This window comes from Nilaparvata lugens, chromosome 12 (genome assembly GCF_014356525.2).
Source record: "Nilaparvata lugens isolate BPH chromosome 12, ASM1435652v1, whole genome shotgun sequence".
Classification (NCBI taxonomy): domain Eukaryota; kingdom Metazoa; phylum Arthropoda; class Insecta; order Hemiptera; family Delphacidae; genus Nilaparvata; species Nilaparvata lugens.
In genome coordinates this window covers 7,015,173-7,032,135 of record NC_052515.1, presented here as the reverse complement: position 1 = coordinate 7,032,135, position 16,963 = coordinate 7,015,173, and the positions used below count along the sequence as shown (strand labels likewise).

The following is a 16,963-nucleotide window of genomic DNA, read 5'->3' as shown; positions in this document are numbered from 1 at the left end:
AGATTACATTTATCAATTTGAATTACAATTCATGATCTTTTGATGCAACAGTAATAAATTTCACATTTGAAGGTAAGAATTTCATTTTCTTTTTAGCTTTTTTAGCAATACATTTATATGACATAGAACATGCGCATTTCGTGCAAATTAACATAAATATATATTTTTGGTTGCGTTTTTTACTTATAATTCCACATTAAATAATAGGTTACAATAATTAACTAACGATATTGCTTTGATTCCATTAACATTGACTCTAGGATTTCGTACACATTGGTTGGTGGGACGAAGAAAATTATCGAACAGGCGTTGGTTCTGAATAGATTTTTTCTATCGATTCTGTATTTCAAGGTTAGATTTACACATTTTTTCAAATAAACTTTGTTTATTTTCTTTCCTCCTATTCACTACTAATTTCATGTTATTTCTAATTTACAATTATTTTCCGTGGATACTATAATTCTTGTTTCTATTTTTCAGTTGTGCAGATGATACCAGGCGATTGTTTCGGTGATGACTCTGACACGAGGTGGATGGCTTGATCAGGTTGGTAAATTCTTGAAGTTGTTTTCAGTTTTATTTCTTGATTTAAAGTTGATTTCAATTTCTTCTTTTGAAGTGGATTGTTGTTTATTAGATGAGTTGAAATTGTTTATTGGTTAGGCTCTTCGGTAGGGTTTTACATTTATTACGTTTTCCCACCAGTGATTATTGGCGTTCTCGGAATCTTGAATCTTGACGGTGTTGTGCTGTGAAACGTCGGTCACTCGGTGTGGTCCTGTGTAAAGATGGAAGAATTTTTTAGTTAACTTGCCTAGGGCATCTGAAGATTTATGTGCTTTTACCAGTACTTCATCTCCGACTTCATATTTGAATTTCTTTGTAGCCTTGTCATGGTATTTTTTCCTTTGTTTTGCGGATTTGTCTAACCTATTGCGAACCAGTTGGTATAAGTTTGGGTTAGGTTTATCCGGATTTGGAAACTTGATTAGGCTCTGAATAAATGATTCGTTTCTTGTGCCAAATATGATTTCGTGGGGAGTGTACCCGGTACTGTCACTTACACAGTTATTAATGCAGTGTTCTAGGAACGGTACATATTTGACCCATTGTTGATGACGGTGACTGCTATATGCCCTCATAAATCTTGAAATTTCTTTCATTTTTCTTTCCACTGGGTTTGCACTGGGAGTGTATGCCGAGACTCTTGACGTTTTAATGCCGGCTTGTTCTAAAATTTGTTTCCACTTGGCACTGCAAAAATAGGTTGCGTTATCTGACAATATGCGCTGTGGTTTACCAACTTCATTGGTCCATCTTTCGGTGATGCATCTGGCTAATTTTTCACCAGTGATTTTACCAATAGGGAAGAACATTGTATATTTTGAGAACAAGCAGGTTAAGACAAAAATGAAGCGTTTTTGGTGCATAGACTGAGGTAGTGGCCCATAGATGTCAGCTGATATTAATTCAAGTGGTTGTGAGGGCAAGATGGGTATCATTTCTCCTGCTATGTGAAAACGGTTATGCTTTGTTTTTTGACAGATGTCGCAGGCTCTTATTAACTGTGTAACCTTTTTGTTCAATCCTTTGAAGTAACAACACGTTTTCAGGGCATGTATTGTTTTCCTTATACCAAAGTGACCAATTCGTTCATGTGTTTCCAAAATTACGTCCTTTTCTAGGGTGTGTGGTATGACTAGATGCCAAAAATCGGAGTTTTTATTAGCCTTATAAAACAAATGGTCGTTGAACACAGTGTAGCGTTGTAGATACTGGTGCTCTTTTACTGGAGGGTTGGATAACTTGCGAATGAGATCTGTGATTTTGTTGTCCGTTGATTGTGCGTTTTTAAATTTTTCAGATGTGAGGAGTTCGGTGTGCAGGAGCGGCGATATATTGAAGGGTAACGGCACTGGTTGATCTTCGGCTACATAGCATTGGAATGTTGTTTCATTGGCATAGGTGTCACTTCCTTCTCTGGACAAGAAATCAGCAGTTTGATTTCGTTTACCTGGCAGGTGAGTGAGTTCTAAGTCGAATTCTTGTAATAACAGAAACCATCTAGACAGTCGGTTGTTGGTTAACTTGGCTGTTTTGAAGAAAGTCAGGGCCTTATGGTCTGTGTTAACAAAAATCTTTTGGCCTAACAACAACGTTCTATATTTCTTGCATACTTCGACAATGCTTAGTAGTTCTTTTTCCGTGACTGTGTACTTCTTCTGGGCTGCATTCATAGTTTTGCTAAAAAATGCTATGACTCCTTTTTCTCCTTTCTCATCATATTGAAAAATTTCCGCACCTAAGGCGTAATCCGATGCGTCAACATTTATATGAAACGGTTGGTTTAGATTTGGATGATTCAATATAACAGCTTTCAAAAAAGCATCCTTCAACTGGTTGAAAATTTCATCTTCCTTGAGCCCCCATATCCATGGTTTAGAGGATGATAAAACATGACTCAGTTGTGCCGTATAATGAGACATCTGTTTGTTAAAGCGACGATAGAATTGTAGGAAACCAATAAAACGTTGAAGCTGTTTACGACTTGATGGAGATGGAAAGTTTTTTATAGCTGCTAATTTATCAATGTCCTGCATGATACCCTTATCAGTTATGATGTGCCCGAGGTATTTAACTTTCTTGGCAAAAAATTCACATTTTGATAATTTTAACTTCATACCACATTTTATTAGTCTACCGAATACTACATCAAGGTGTTGAATATGCTCTGCCACACTCTGTGATGAAATAATTGCATCATCAACGTAAAGAGCACAAAAATCTGAAATGTCTTCACCAATTGATTGTCTTAGGCAGCGTATAAATATAGCCATTGCATTTCTGATCCCAAAGGCAAGTCGGGTGAACCTGAGATTTCGGCCGTTGAAGAGGAAGGACAGGTAATCTCGAGATTCTTCTGCCACTTGTACCTGCCAGTATCCGGCGCTGAGGTCGACGGTGGAGTATATGGTCTTGCCATGGAACGTCTGCAACACCTGATCGATCTGGGCGGGAGCTTCACGGTCGTCGTCGAGAATCATGTTCAGCTGGCGGGCGTCGAGACAGAGTCGGGTGGAGCCGTCCTTCTTCGAAACGCAGGTAATAGGCAAACTATAATGCGATGTGGATGGTTCGATAATGCCTAGTCTTTCCATCCTATCTATTTCGGCAGCTGCTGCTTGTCGGTGCGCAAAAGGGATGGGATAAGATTTTCTATAATACGACTCATGTGGTTTGACCTCTAATTTACACTGAAAATGATTTGCCAATCCCGGCTGTTCTGAAAATACTGCACGATTTTTTATGAACATTTCTTTCATGGATTGTTTGATTGCGAGCCCCCATTCAGAATTGTTATCAATCTCATTCAGTAACTTTTCCATCAGAATGTCGGTATCATCTGGTGTTTCATTTTCCAAGCTGTAGTCATCCACTGAATCATGACTCATCATCTCACTCTCGTCACTTTCTCTGTATTGCACCTTGTATTCTTTTTCAGGAATGTAGTCTTCAACCATGTGATATCTCACTACTCTTACATCTCCCGCATTGGCCTTTAATATTATCTGAGTATTGATACTAGTCCGATTGCTATTGTCGATTAATTGCAGTTCAAGATTTTTGAAATTTATATTTGAGTTATAATGGGCTAAGAAATCAGCACCAATAATAATGTGTGGTCCATTTGCAGGTAATACCAGGAAGGAGTATGGGAAGCACTTTCCTTCGACTTGGATCTCCAGGAGGCATTGTTTAGATATTCGGAGACGACGTCCTGGTGTGACACCTGATAGGTAGGTTGAGGTTAATGGTAATGTGGCTATTTCTGTTATGTTTTTCAGGCGGGAATAAGAGTCATTCTGGATTAGGCTGACTTGTGATCCAGTATCTATGAGAGCTTTGAATTGTAGGCTGGCTATTTGTATGGTTATATAGGTTTGAAAATGTTCATGTATTTCTTGAATGCTGGAGTTTTCTTCTTCTAGCAAGGTTTCTCTGATGTTATTATATAGTGCGGTAAGGCATGTAGATTCTTTCCCTGTATCTGGAGCAGTGAGGTTGTCTAGATTTTCCATTTTATTCGTTTTTGCAGGTTGAGTAGGCTTAAACCGTATAGAGCGGCAACGACGGTAGACTCCTCTGAGTTTCGGTTTCTTGCTTTGGACTATTTCGACTGGCGGGAGTGACGGATCAATATTTTCAGTTGGCGGTTGTTCCTCTGCTAATGGATTATCATTTCTCTCCGTGTGTAGACAGGTGATGGACGACTGTGGTGGGTGATTTCCATATAGTCAGATTTTCTGCGGCGTTGATGACCCTTGTGTTTTCTCAGCCATATCCGATTTTCTTCCCTGATTTTCGTTGGGCGTCGTTTGATGCTGATTTGCGCTCGCATTTCCCATCCGGTTATAGTTGTTGTTCCTGTTATGCACGGCGTTGTTGGAGTATTGGTTACGGTGTTGGTTTATACGGTCTCGTCCGTCATGGTAGTACGCGTTTCTCCGGTTAGTATCCGACTGCTGGTTGTGGTTCTGGAAATTCCTCCTACTTTCTGGTTGGTTTTCTTTATTTGGTCGCTGTTGAAAATTTGTGTTGCGATCCTGGTTATTTGCAGAATTAAAGGGACGACGGGCGTTAGAAAAGGGAGAAGTATTTTGTTGGGGTTGATGATCTTGATGCGGATGCTCTTGTCGCACAGTGAAGTTGTAATCTTCGCGATGTACCGCTTGGATTTCATGGAGATGATTTTCCAATTCTTTGATGGTTTTAACATGACTAGTCGCTAGTGCCATCTGTACGGGGTAAGGCAGCTTCCGGATAATGATCTGAGTGAGTGCTAACTCGGCAAAAGGTGTATCCAGTTGTGAATTTTGGTATCTGAGGTTTGATACGAAGGCGGTGCATGTTTGGCCATTTCGAGGTGAATATTTGCAAGATACGATGTCAGATAGTATAACTCGCTGTCGATCCTGTCCCCAATATTGTTCCAGGAAGGCATCTATGAATTCGGATAAGCTATTAAATTCGGAGGCGCGTCCGTGAAGGAAAAGTAATGGTTCTCCGGACAACAGAGTAAATAATTTGAATTTCCATATGGGCCAGGGTGTGGGGGTAAGTTCTTGAACAGATCTCAGTTGTTCGACGAAGGGTTTTGGGGGCATAGACGCTGGAGTGTCATCAAAATGTCCTAGGTTTTGAAAAATTGTGGTGGTGTTGTACGACTCTGAGGGCGATGACAGTTCTAGATTGGCTCGAGAGTGACTTATGCGGGTTTCCATCTGAGTGATTCGGGTATCCGTCTGCTCAAATCTTTTTCGGACCTCGGCATCAACACTCTTCCTTTGCTCGGCGGCAGTATCACATCGTCTATGCAGGTCGCTGTATTGTATAGCCAAGCTGTCCACCTGAGAGCTAATAGTAGTTTGCTTTTCACTCAGGGTGCTAACATGGCTCTTCAAATTTGTTATATTGGTCGTAACCGGTTCAAGTTGCCCTTCGACTCGCCGTATAATGTCCTCGTGTTCATTTTGACATGTAGAGATATGTTCATTTAGTTTGGCCTGCACGCTCTGAGTTATCTGCTCTCCTGTTTTGGTGCAATGCTGTTTGGCTTGCTCAACTACTTTCTCTTTCAGAGTATCCATCTCCACGCGTATGTGTTCTTTTAAGGTGACCTCGACGTTGACTACCTTCGTATGCATATCTTGTGATATCTGATCCAATCGGTTATTTGTTTCTACAATGGATTTATCTAGACGCTCAGTTAATTTTTTGATGGTTTTATCTGTGTCACGGAATGCTCCATCCATCCGCTGACTCAATTTCTCCAAACCTGTTCATTTACCTTCTTTGCTTCTTGAACTTCCCTTTTTAATTCTTCCTTTGTTTGTTTGTTGTCTTCTTTTAATTCTTCCTTTGTTTGTTTGCTGTCTTCTTTTAATTCTTCCTTTGTTTGGTCGCTTTTTTCATTTAAGTTTTTTATTTCTGCATTTGTTTTATTTATTGCTTCATTGGTTTTCCTTATTTCTTTCAGGATGAGGGTCCAGTCAACGGCGGGAGTGGGTGCATGGTTATCGGTTAGCCGCTGGTTTTTTATCCGAGCAACGGTGCGAGAAATGGGAGTTCCTGTTTCTGAGACGTCATCGACTGAGTGCTCTTCTGATGTTTCATCCTCCGGCTCTTGGGCTACCAACGTATCCTCCACCAGAATGCAGCTCTCCTCCACCTGCGTCGAAGATAAATCATCCAGTACATTGGGATGGAAATCGGCGGATGCGGCGGCAGATGCGGATGGCGGCGAACAATCGGGTGAGATGTCTTCGGTGTCCGACAGACTTGGATTGACCTGGTCGTTTCCTGCCATAGTTTGCGGAAAAATAGCGCAACGAAAGTGTGCAGTGAATAAACGTGAAAGTGTTGTGATATACAAAATAATTAATAAGAAATCCAATAGAAATTGTGATAGCTTCGTAGTGAGTGAAATACAGAAAAAGTGGTTTAGCAATGTGTTCAGTGATAAAATGAGTCAAGTTAGCAATATCGTTAACATAAAAATGACAAGAACATACAGGATACACAGTGAACACTTATGCGGTAATACAGGTACGCCTCTTATAATTTATTATTATATTATTATAAATATTTTATTCTTATAATTTCTTGCCGCAATTCTATATATAGGCTAGTGTTCTTTGCGAAATTTTATATAAAAGCAGTGATACTCTGCTTGAATTATTCCGCAATATATCCGTGATTTAATTTTACTTCCCTCTTTATGCTTTAAAAACTTTTAAAAATGTAAATAACTTCAATCCTCTTTTCTGTAAATTTTTATAAATTGTTTCAATATAGACCTAATATTCTTCAAATAATATGACCTTTCTTATGATATCTCTTATACCTATGACTTATAGTATGACCAATTTTCGAATAACACGATAATAAAATTCTGAGTTCGATTTTTTCTCTAAAAATTCATCAATCGATAAATTTCTTTTCTGTTCAAAAATTGGGTATGGTACTTCTTGTTATTTTATATAACAGTGAACAGTTAATATTAAATTCGAAAAAATTCACAACCATGAATTTTTCAAAAAATTTTCCCGTTGTCAGCGCTATAGTATACTGAGCAACTAAATAATCCTCGTAGTCGATTATCCACCTCTTCAATGCCTATCACTGTTGGGCGCCAAATCATGTGGAGCGGTATTTGATGGCTTCACACATGTAGAGTGAATCTTGTACTGAGTCAATGGTGTAGCGGCTATAAATTTTGTAATTGCGTGCGTGGACGCTGAATGTACACCAGACTGATTGATTCACTACAAGATTCAATACAATTGTCGGAATCGCGGGAGGCCTAAACGCTCGCTCACCCTTGATTCTTCTAATGACAAATTGTATAGTGATGAAATTTTTATAAGTAGTGTAGCGATCGCTAAACACTGAAGACGGATACCTTAAAATTATTACCTGTGAAGAATGAGCATACAAAATCATACAGGTCGAGCAAAAATCCCGATGTAGATAATTTACGGGACTGCGTCTCTAATAAGTTCTGAAGGATTAAAATACGGTATTTGGACCAAATATCGTTCAGAATATATTTCGAGAACAGAGTCTTGTCGGGTTTTAAGCTCTATTGTAGGAATTTATATGATCTATGGCTGCCACTGCTGTACAATTGATGCGTTCGCTCCTAAGTCGAGGTAGGTAACAGATAAAAGCTGATATATGAGCAGGTAAGGACAAAGAATAAATATCTCGATCTGACCCCACTCGCTACATCCACTTAGACCTGTTCCAATATCCAGCTCAATTCAATTATTCAATGATCGTATTCGATCGGTTCTTGATGATATAGAACGTATCAGACACAATAATTGACAGGCTTAAGAAATAATCGAACTCAGAAAGCGAATTAACAAAACTGAAATATATTACAATAAAATATGTAATCATACAGTGCAGATTCAGAATTTGATTTACAGGTTGATAATAATTTAGCATTAACAGAATAGTTAAAAAATTTCTTGTGCTTGCATGATACCATGCGTGATTCAACAGAATTTTACAATTGATAAAATTTAACAGTTTGAAAAAATAGTGAAAAATGAATTATAGAAAATATTTTTTTAAAATGCTCGGGGTCGTGGTTCAGGCAGCGGAGGATAGTTAATCAACTACAAATTCTTAGAAATTAAATATGAATAAATTCTAGGCTCTTAAATGCTAAAGCGCTTGTCGGCGTGGCCAATAATTTAACGAAGAAAAAATTTATGTTTCTGCACTGAAATATTTTCGAAGCGTAGATTGGGGCCCCTTTTAAAACTTATAACTCACGTGAATTTCCTTGGCGGTCGTGGTTTTCTTCTTTAGATCAAAAATCGTTTGATCGGCGGCAATCCAGGCTTCGGTTTCAGCACGTGGGGAATTTTAATTTAAATATCTCCTTCACCGAATTAATTAAGGGATAATTTACTTTAAGCTTTTAAATTTATCGATTGATGAAAACAGAAATTTACGAATAACAAATAAATTGGCCTAAAATATCGGCTCACAAATAGAACATTTAAAATCGAACAAGAAATTTTCACAAATAGGTCTTTGGTAACTATAAAAAGAGATCTGCACGGTGAGGATTTCAAAAGGGAAGTGCTGTCTTTTCTCTAAGCTTTTAGGCTAGACCTTGCTTCTCAGAATCTCGATGTAATAATTTGCATAAAAATTTGCCATTGGTAGAACGCTTGTGACGTAAACATGACGTCAGTGGCAAGCAGTAGAATACAATTCCTTTAATTACAATAATAATTCAATTTATGTAATTCTTAAAACTGCTTAATCTTATAGACATAGTTCCTCTCATACAATGTACATGTGCTAGCGTAAATGATAAGGCAGGGTTGGTGTCTGATAATAGATTAACATGTGTTGCTTTCAAACGATCACCTTCTTGGTGCTATTTCTATGCACTATGATTGGCTTAGGCTGCCAAAGAGATTTAATTACCATGTGGTTCAGTTGAATTAAATCGTTAATAAATTAATATTCTTGTACAATTTTTATTAGGTTTGAGATTGTTATAAATAATTTCTGCCATTTTATCAATAATATAATTTCATGCTATGACCTATTTAGTTACAATAAGACCTGACATATAATATAATTTCTTAAATAATAAATAATTTCAACGATAACACATACATTTTATTTTTTTATTTGAAATTCTTGATCCTTTATGGATAGTTTTGATTTTTAGAGATGGTATTATATCTTACGTGAAGCCAGCGTGACATTTGACAATACTTTGAATCAGTCAGCTGCGTTCGAACTGTTTTAAAAACATCTGATCGATAGTAAACAAAGTGTAACCTCAAAATCAGTGAGCGATTCATAAATAATTTGTGCTTTATTTGCAAAATAATTATAATTTTATTGAATAATTTTCTAGAAAATATTCAGTACAGAACGGTACTCTTATCTAATACACAGTTACTGATAAGTAAGTGTTATCGCTCGGTCGCTAACTATTCCTTTAGCAAATTCTTTCATTTTAAAAGGTAATCACAATTTTTTTTCTCTCTTCTCATGAGATCTATTTGAAAGATTCATCACAATATATATATATATATAATAATAATTATGGAGAATTATTCTCCAGTATAGAATTGGGAAAACTAGAAGATGCCATGAATTTACTTGAAAGTTCAAAGAACAAGTGAACATTTAGTTGGCGTTGATAATGATATATATGAAATCATAGCAGATCTCTTGTGTATTCAGCGTTATTGTCCTGTCACCAGCTGGCTAAGATCTTTGAATAGTAGACTTGAGATGTGCAGGAAAAAGGAAAAATAAGGAGAAAGGAGAAGTAGAAGAAAAATAAAACAAACAAGAGGAAGAGAGAAGAAAGTAAATGAGAGATCAGCTAAAGAATCAGAGGAGGAAGATGAAGAAGAGAAAAAGGTGGTGAAGCAGGAAGAGGTAAAAGAAGAAGAAGCGGAAGAGTGTGACGAGGAGGGAGATAACTTTGGAAAGCGTATAAACCAAGAACAGCAGCCATACTCTAGTTTTCTAGAACTTGGTCTAGAGTCTAGACTTTGCAACTTTCGCGCTACAAGGAACACATAAAGCTTAGCAATGGTTATAACTCTAGATATATAGAGGGAGGATAGCAAGCTCCTCCACGTATTTTGAAATATCGACAAACTTTTACAAACTATAACTTGTAATGATACCAACAGCTAGGAGTATAGAGGGAGGAGTAGCTCACGGTTATCATATTTGGACATTTCTCTTCTACTTCTTCTTCTTTTTCTTCTTCTTCTCCTTCTTCTTCTTCTTCTTCTTCTTCTTCTTCTTCTTCTTCTTCTTATTCTTCTTCTTCTCCTTCTTCTTCTTCTTTTCTTCTTCTTCTTCTTCTTCTTCTCTTCTTCTTCTTCTTCTTCTTCTTCTTCCTTCCTTCTTCTTCTTCTTCTTCTTCTTCTTCTCCTTCTTCTTCTTCTTCTTCTTCAGCTTCCCCCACTTCTCCTTTTTCTTATGTAAGAAGGGAAGTAGGAAGCCAGAAAAGTTGTTGCTCTACCAGAGATAATATCCAATTTATGTTGGCTTATTTATTGGATATTGGTGATAGAGGCTATCTCAAGAATATTTCTGGGGAAAAATTTATTGATGAGCACCTGGGACATTACTTAGTATACTGATGTGTGTGAGTCAGTTTAGAGCTGTGTAAAAATGGAGAACGGGTATCATACGTTAAGAGTTATCGTACGTTAACATTAAAATACTTTCAAGTAGCCTATCCTATCGAGTGAGTTCTCATGTGAGGTTGAGAGACTATAATGACAAGAGTGAAGTTTGAAGGATAAAATTTGCATTACTAAAGTTTACCAACGATTGGAATCCTAATTTCTCAAGCCCACACATTTATTGTTGATATTGGATAGCAACGAAATACTTTATTCTTTATTGATTCAAACAATGAGTTTATCATTGGAATGAATGAATGAGAAAATATGAGGTAACCTTGTGCATTTCCTCTCCCAAATTCAGATGAGGTTACATCATAGAGAAACAATAGCATAAGTAGATATTCCATGGTATAGGGTGTTTATGTCGCAACTTTTACTGTTATCCCAAGCTGATAGTCCACATAGTTCTTTCCCGTGAAGCTTTATGACGCTGGCAGTCTCTCATATTGTGCCGTTCATATTGTGCCGTTCATATTGTGCCTTCACTTTTACCCGGTCAAAGCAGTGAAAGTCGCCAATAGTCATCAGGAATCGGCTTGAGATAACAGTAAAAGTTGCGACATGAACGTCCTATACCTTGGGATATCTACTTACGCTATTGTTTCTCTATGGTTGCACATAGTCCAAAATACGTTAAGTCTGGTTGTTGTTCACTTCACGAAATTTTCAGTCTTTAAATATTTTCCAAAGTAGATTTTCAAATTTAGATGCTTCAAAACATAATAGTTATTCAAGCATAAGTAACTGATTGCAACTCTCACCATCGGGCAAGGCTTAATTCCTATTGCTGGTGATGCCAAATTACACATGAAAAGTATCTTATTATGATTTTAGTATTATTTATGCCAAAGTTTTATTTCATTATTTTATACTTTTGATTGTAGAATTATGTATTTTCTCCTATTATGTTTTGAATATGTATTCATTCAAATTTCAAATTCAAATTTATTCATTCCACACTCATAAATACATATACATAAATCAAACAAAGCTCAACATGACAATACAATCCAACCAAAGTGTAAGAATAATAAACGGTAAGTGAAAAAACCACTGGCATAAGATGACTCTTGTTCGCTAGTGGGAGTAGGAGATGAAATTATAATACGTTTAAACTGATTTGAATTGATTTAGCACAGAAGCAGATATTTATACAGAATAGTAAATTATGAAACGAAGAATCGAAACAAAATTCACAACAAAAAAAAAAAAAAATTAAAAATTCTCTCGAGTATCTTAATATACTATATATAACTATGGTACTCTCTTATTCAGATATAGTGATTCATAAATACAGTGTAAACAGGGTATATAGAACGCATTTCATGGTACATGGGAAGAGGGAGAATAATAATTTTCTCATAAAAACCAAAAAAATTCACAAAATATTTAAATTGGAAATAAAAAATTCTGGCAAATCGTAGTTCCCATACGAAAAAAATAACAAAATATTCAAATTGGAATAAAAATTCTAGCAAATCGTAATACTTATACGGAAAAAAACACAAAATATTCAAATTGAAATAAGAATCCTGGCAAATCGCAATTCCTATACGAAAAAAATCACAAAATATTATTATATGGCAAATAAATGATTTGATTTGAAAACCGAACATAGTAGAGATATTTAACATTATTATCACTAAAATAGGTAATACTCACATATTAAAGAAATGATTGTATCGATTTATTATGGAGTTCAAAAGTGATTGGTAATTAACAAAATAAATAGTTCAGTGTTACTTTATTACAATAGAACTTTTACCGTATAGTAAGAGATGTTAGTGTAAAGTGGGTGAACACCTAGATCACTACTAGATACTAGATTGATTGAGACTTTAGAAATGTTCAAGATCACCGAGTATTTCCAACTTCTATGGATATAAGTGGGTTCCAAACCATCTTCAACTCATATCAGATCTGATATACTCATTGCAGCCGGCTCTTCAAATGACCACCCGTCCAAGGAGAGGAGTAACAGACGCATGGATCTCAACTTTTCTGAGCTTATCAAATCGATCAGTGAAATTTGGAGGCCCTGAAATTCCGCACCGCAGATTTCTCCAAGTCATATTTGACTGAAATTCACAAATTAACGAGACCGCAATTTTCTCATCAGAAATCACTTTCTTCTGTTGGCGGAGCGGGCATATTTAGAATGATGAGTCAGCAGATTGAGGGCTGTGGGGATTAGTGTCTCTTCCTCTGCTCAATGAACAAAAGCAGTCTCTGATTCTGACTGCTGATTTGGTCTCAATGGAGGTACTGTATTCTCTCCTCACTCTTGTTCAATTTCTCTCACTTTCGCTGACTTACTCGCTCATTCTTTCTCTCTCTTGCTCTAATTCTTTATCATTCTCTTCTGCCTCTTAATGCTCACTCATTCACTCTCTCCTCTCACAACGCTCTCTCTCTCTCTCCTCTCTCTTCTCTCTCTGACACTTACTCACACTCTCTCTCCCCCTCCCACAATCTATCGCTGTAGCATTCTCTCTTACTCACTTTCGTTTTATCCAACGCTATCTCCCTTCTCATTCATTGTTTCTTCCCTCTCACACTCTCTCCTTTTCCGAGAGTCTACAATAATTGTAGATAATAATGATTATTATTTGTCGAAGAACTGCCGATCTATGTAGTTGAATTACAATAATATATATAAAAAAATTGCATTCTTTCTCCATTCTGATTTCTCCTTTTAGAATTTGTTGAATATAAAATATACTGTAGTTCATCTTTGATATAATAGAGGAGAAAATGGCTTATAATAATGATGTACGGGATAGGGAACTCACAAATGACGAAACATCACGTCTGAACCACTGGACTGATTAACTTGAAATTTTGCATTATACTTGTAGATTCTCAATCCACCAAGGATGGTTACAGGCCTATTTCAAACTCTCCAAGATTCCACTCAGTCAAGTTTCCAGTTTGTCAAGTTTTAAAATAGACCCTTGCGGATCACGGGCTACCTGCTTGTTGTAAATAAGAGTACATGTATAAGCTATAATATATTGTAGCTTATGGGAATAAGAACTCTTCAATCACTCTTATTTCTCTCTCTCCCCACACTCCCACCTGCTCAATCTTTCTCCCTAGCACTATCTCTCTCTTTCCCTAATCTAATTCCATAACACAATTTTAATTATTAATGCAATTTTGTATTCACTTTCATTCTATATTCCATTCATCCATTCCCTAATTCTAGGATTCAAATCAACTAGTTTTTAACTCATTAAGTACAGTTTCTTTTTTGAACAATTACTTTGAGTTATAATTCCCAACAGCTCTAATTCATCAAAACCCGGTCGTGTGTTGATAAGAAGGATATTTTATATCCTTCTGAAAGAATCGACAATTATTTATTGAAACACCGCCGATTTATGAAGTTACATCACATTATTATATTATCGTTATTCTAATTGCATTTCTATATTTATTCTCATTGATTGATTTTTATACTTTGTGAAAATCGTTGAATAACTATCATTATCATCATTCAATGTAAATTAGTGTATAAGCCAGTAAATATTGTAACATACATGAATAAAGAAATCTAATCTAATCTAATTTAATCCCTTCCTTGTTCTCTCCACTCCCAAACCCACCCCCCGAAATTTAACCAATCAAGTTGACAAATGTAGATTGTTAAGGGAATTCTCAAATTTCCCATTCCCAAAAAAATCTTTGATGGATTAAGGGTGGGGGTTTGAAAAGGATTAGAAACTGAAAGAGGGGATAACTAGGAGTACAAGGGAGGCTTCTCACTTTGTGACCAGGGGATTATCGCTCGCTACGTCACTACCAGGAACCAAGCCTATCTCTGAAACGTATACATCTATCTCTCACAGCTTCCGATTCTCTGCCTGACAAGCACAGCTGATTGGAATTCTTGCTCATGCCAAATTGGTAAAATCTCAGCTTCGTTCCAAGAATATTCCTTCGATTCTAACACGTTTTATCAGTTTAATCTTTTCTCTTTGTTGATACTATTTATACGATTTGCAAAGTGAAAACGTTTCATGGAAAATATTTTTGGGCTATTGTGAATAAAACGGAAGCTCTCGTTTCATTGACTTCGCTCACCAATCTTGTTGGATCTATGAAGTGTCGAATTATGCAGCTATTTATTAATTTATTTTTCCTACAGTTACGTTGAAAAGTGGCCATTGCTGCACTGATTACAGAACGCAAAGAATCACTTCTCCGCTCTAGTGCGGGAAAAATTTTTTCGCCCCACTTGGATGTAATGAGCTGGTTTACGTGCGTCATATGGAGGCCGAAAGTGATTGTTTTCTGACCAGGCCGGTAAAATTTTTACGGCCCTAGGGCTGTAAAATAACCTTGAAGTCAGCTGATTCTGATTTGATGTGAACATGTTTACAAAATAGTTTATGAAACGGAATCAGTTTATGCTTCTAGAATTGAATAAAGTTTTTGCAAAAGATACTATCATTTTATTTGGATGAATGAAATACAAATGAGATATTATAAACTATTCAAATTCAATTTTCAGAGTATAATAGAATCTAACCTCAAACCTCCTAGTAAAGCGTTTATCACGGAACATGGTGGATAAACGGAATCATTTTATGCTTCTAGAATTCAATAAAGTATTCTGTAATAATATACTATCATTTTATTTAAATGAATAAAATACAGATAAGATTATAAACTATTCAAATAATTCGATTTTCATAGAAGGATAGAACTTCTAACCTAAACTTCCATTGACATTCAGATCACATCGGATTGGCCGAATTTCAAGTGTGCCAAAACAGCTGATCAAAAACTTTTTCAAGTGTGATAAACCAGCTGATCAAAAACTTTTTCAAGTGTGATAAACCAGCTGATCAAAAACTTTTCATTATTTGTGTTTATCATTCAATAATTAAAACATTTATAATAATATCATCTTATTGTCATTTGGAAGAATAAAAAGTATAAACTCAACCTCTTACATAATTGAACATAATCTTTTAGGTTATTTAGACAAATCAGAATAAAAATAAAAATACTTGGACATTTCTTGATATTCAGATTTGCTAGAGCTATGACCTTCCACTTTTGCTTTCGGAAGTGCTTATAATAGACAATGAGAATAATATTATTATTCTCATATATATATTGTTTATTTTTCTGTGTGGCGAAAAATTACGTTCTCACCATGGGCAAAAATGTTTTTCCGGCTCTCAATCTTTTCTAGTCCTCGGCCTACGGCCTCGGACTTGAAAACCGATTTCGAGCCAGAAAAGTCTCATTTTCGGCCCTAGGTGCGAAATATACTATTTCCTACAGTTACGTTGAAAAGTGGCCATTGCTGCACTGATTACAGAACGCAAAGAATCACTTTTCCGCTCTAGTGCGGGAAAAATTTTTCTGCACTCCAGATTTGCAACATGGCAACGCAAAATACTTAGTAGGTTATATGGAGCAACAGTGCAGCAAAATCAAAATGAAGTTGGTAACAGTGACTGGGCTGCTATAGTGAGCAGAGGTGCAACGAAGCACAACGCGCTAATTATTACTATTATATATTATAACCAAGGATAACGAGGACTTTAGGATTTTAGGATTAAGGTTTTTATCAATAATAAAATTACACAGAAAAACATTTGATGGATTTCAGGCAATTTTACCCATAATTACCAACTTTTCATATTCAATGGTAACTGTAGGAAAAACTTAATGTGAAATACGTGCGCAAAGTTCCTCTGCTGCACTCAAGAAACCATTCCGCCCTCGCTTACGGCTCGGGCGTAAACGTTTCTTTCGGTGCAGCAAACTGACACTTTGCGCACTAGTTGCACAAATAACTATTTACTAACTTGTAGTTCAGACACTGTGTTATTTGTGAATATTTGATAAAAACACTTACTTTTTTGGAGTATTGAGGAATGCATATTGCATTTTATTTGAAGTTTGATCTTTCACTAGATTGGATTTGACATCTTCGAGTTGATTTTCCTCATCGTGGACTAGTAGGTAACCCATTCTCCGTGAGGGTCTAATTGAAAACTTGAGAAACTGAAGACCTACTGAGATAATGAAAGATTTAAAATAGGCCTATAATATAATCATCCTAGTTGAATTAAGAATCAATATGCAAAATTTCATGTTAATCAGTCCAGTAGCTTAGACGTGATGATGCGTTGCGTCTTTCGTGAATTTCCTATCCCGTATGTGTATAAGTCACGCCAATATTGATG

At 36.3% G+C, this 16,963-nt stretch overlaps 2 protein-coding genes across 2 annotated transcripts in view; one reads left to right on the top strand and one right to left on the bottom strand.

Annotated features, from left to right (window-relative positions):
• LOC111056747 (protein O-mannosyl-transferase TMTC1) overlaps positions 1 to 16,963 on the bottom strand; it is a 397,568-nt gene that overhangs the window by 87,417 nt on the left and 293,188 nt on the right.
• LOC111049811 lies at positions 131 to 6,872 on the top strand. Its single transcript, XM_039438836.1, has 5 exons — positions 131 to 546; positions 1,865 to 2,021; positions 2,857 to 3,102; positions 3,695 to 3,797; positions 6,038 to 6,872. Exons 2-5 carry the CDS (start codon positions 1,946 to 1,948, stop codon positions 6,657 to 6,659), a joined length of 1,047 nt encoding a protein of 348 aa, XP_039294770.1. The 5' UTR covers positions 131 to 546; positions 1,865 to 1,945; the 3' UTR covers positions 6,660 to 6,872.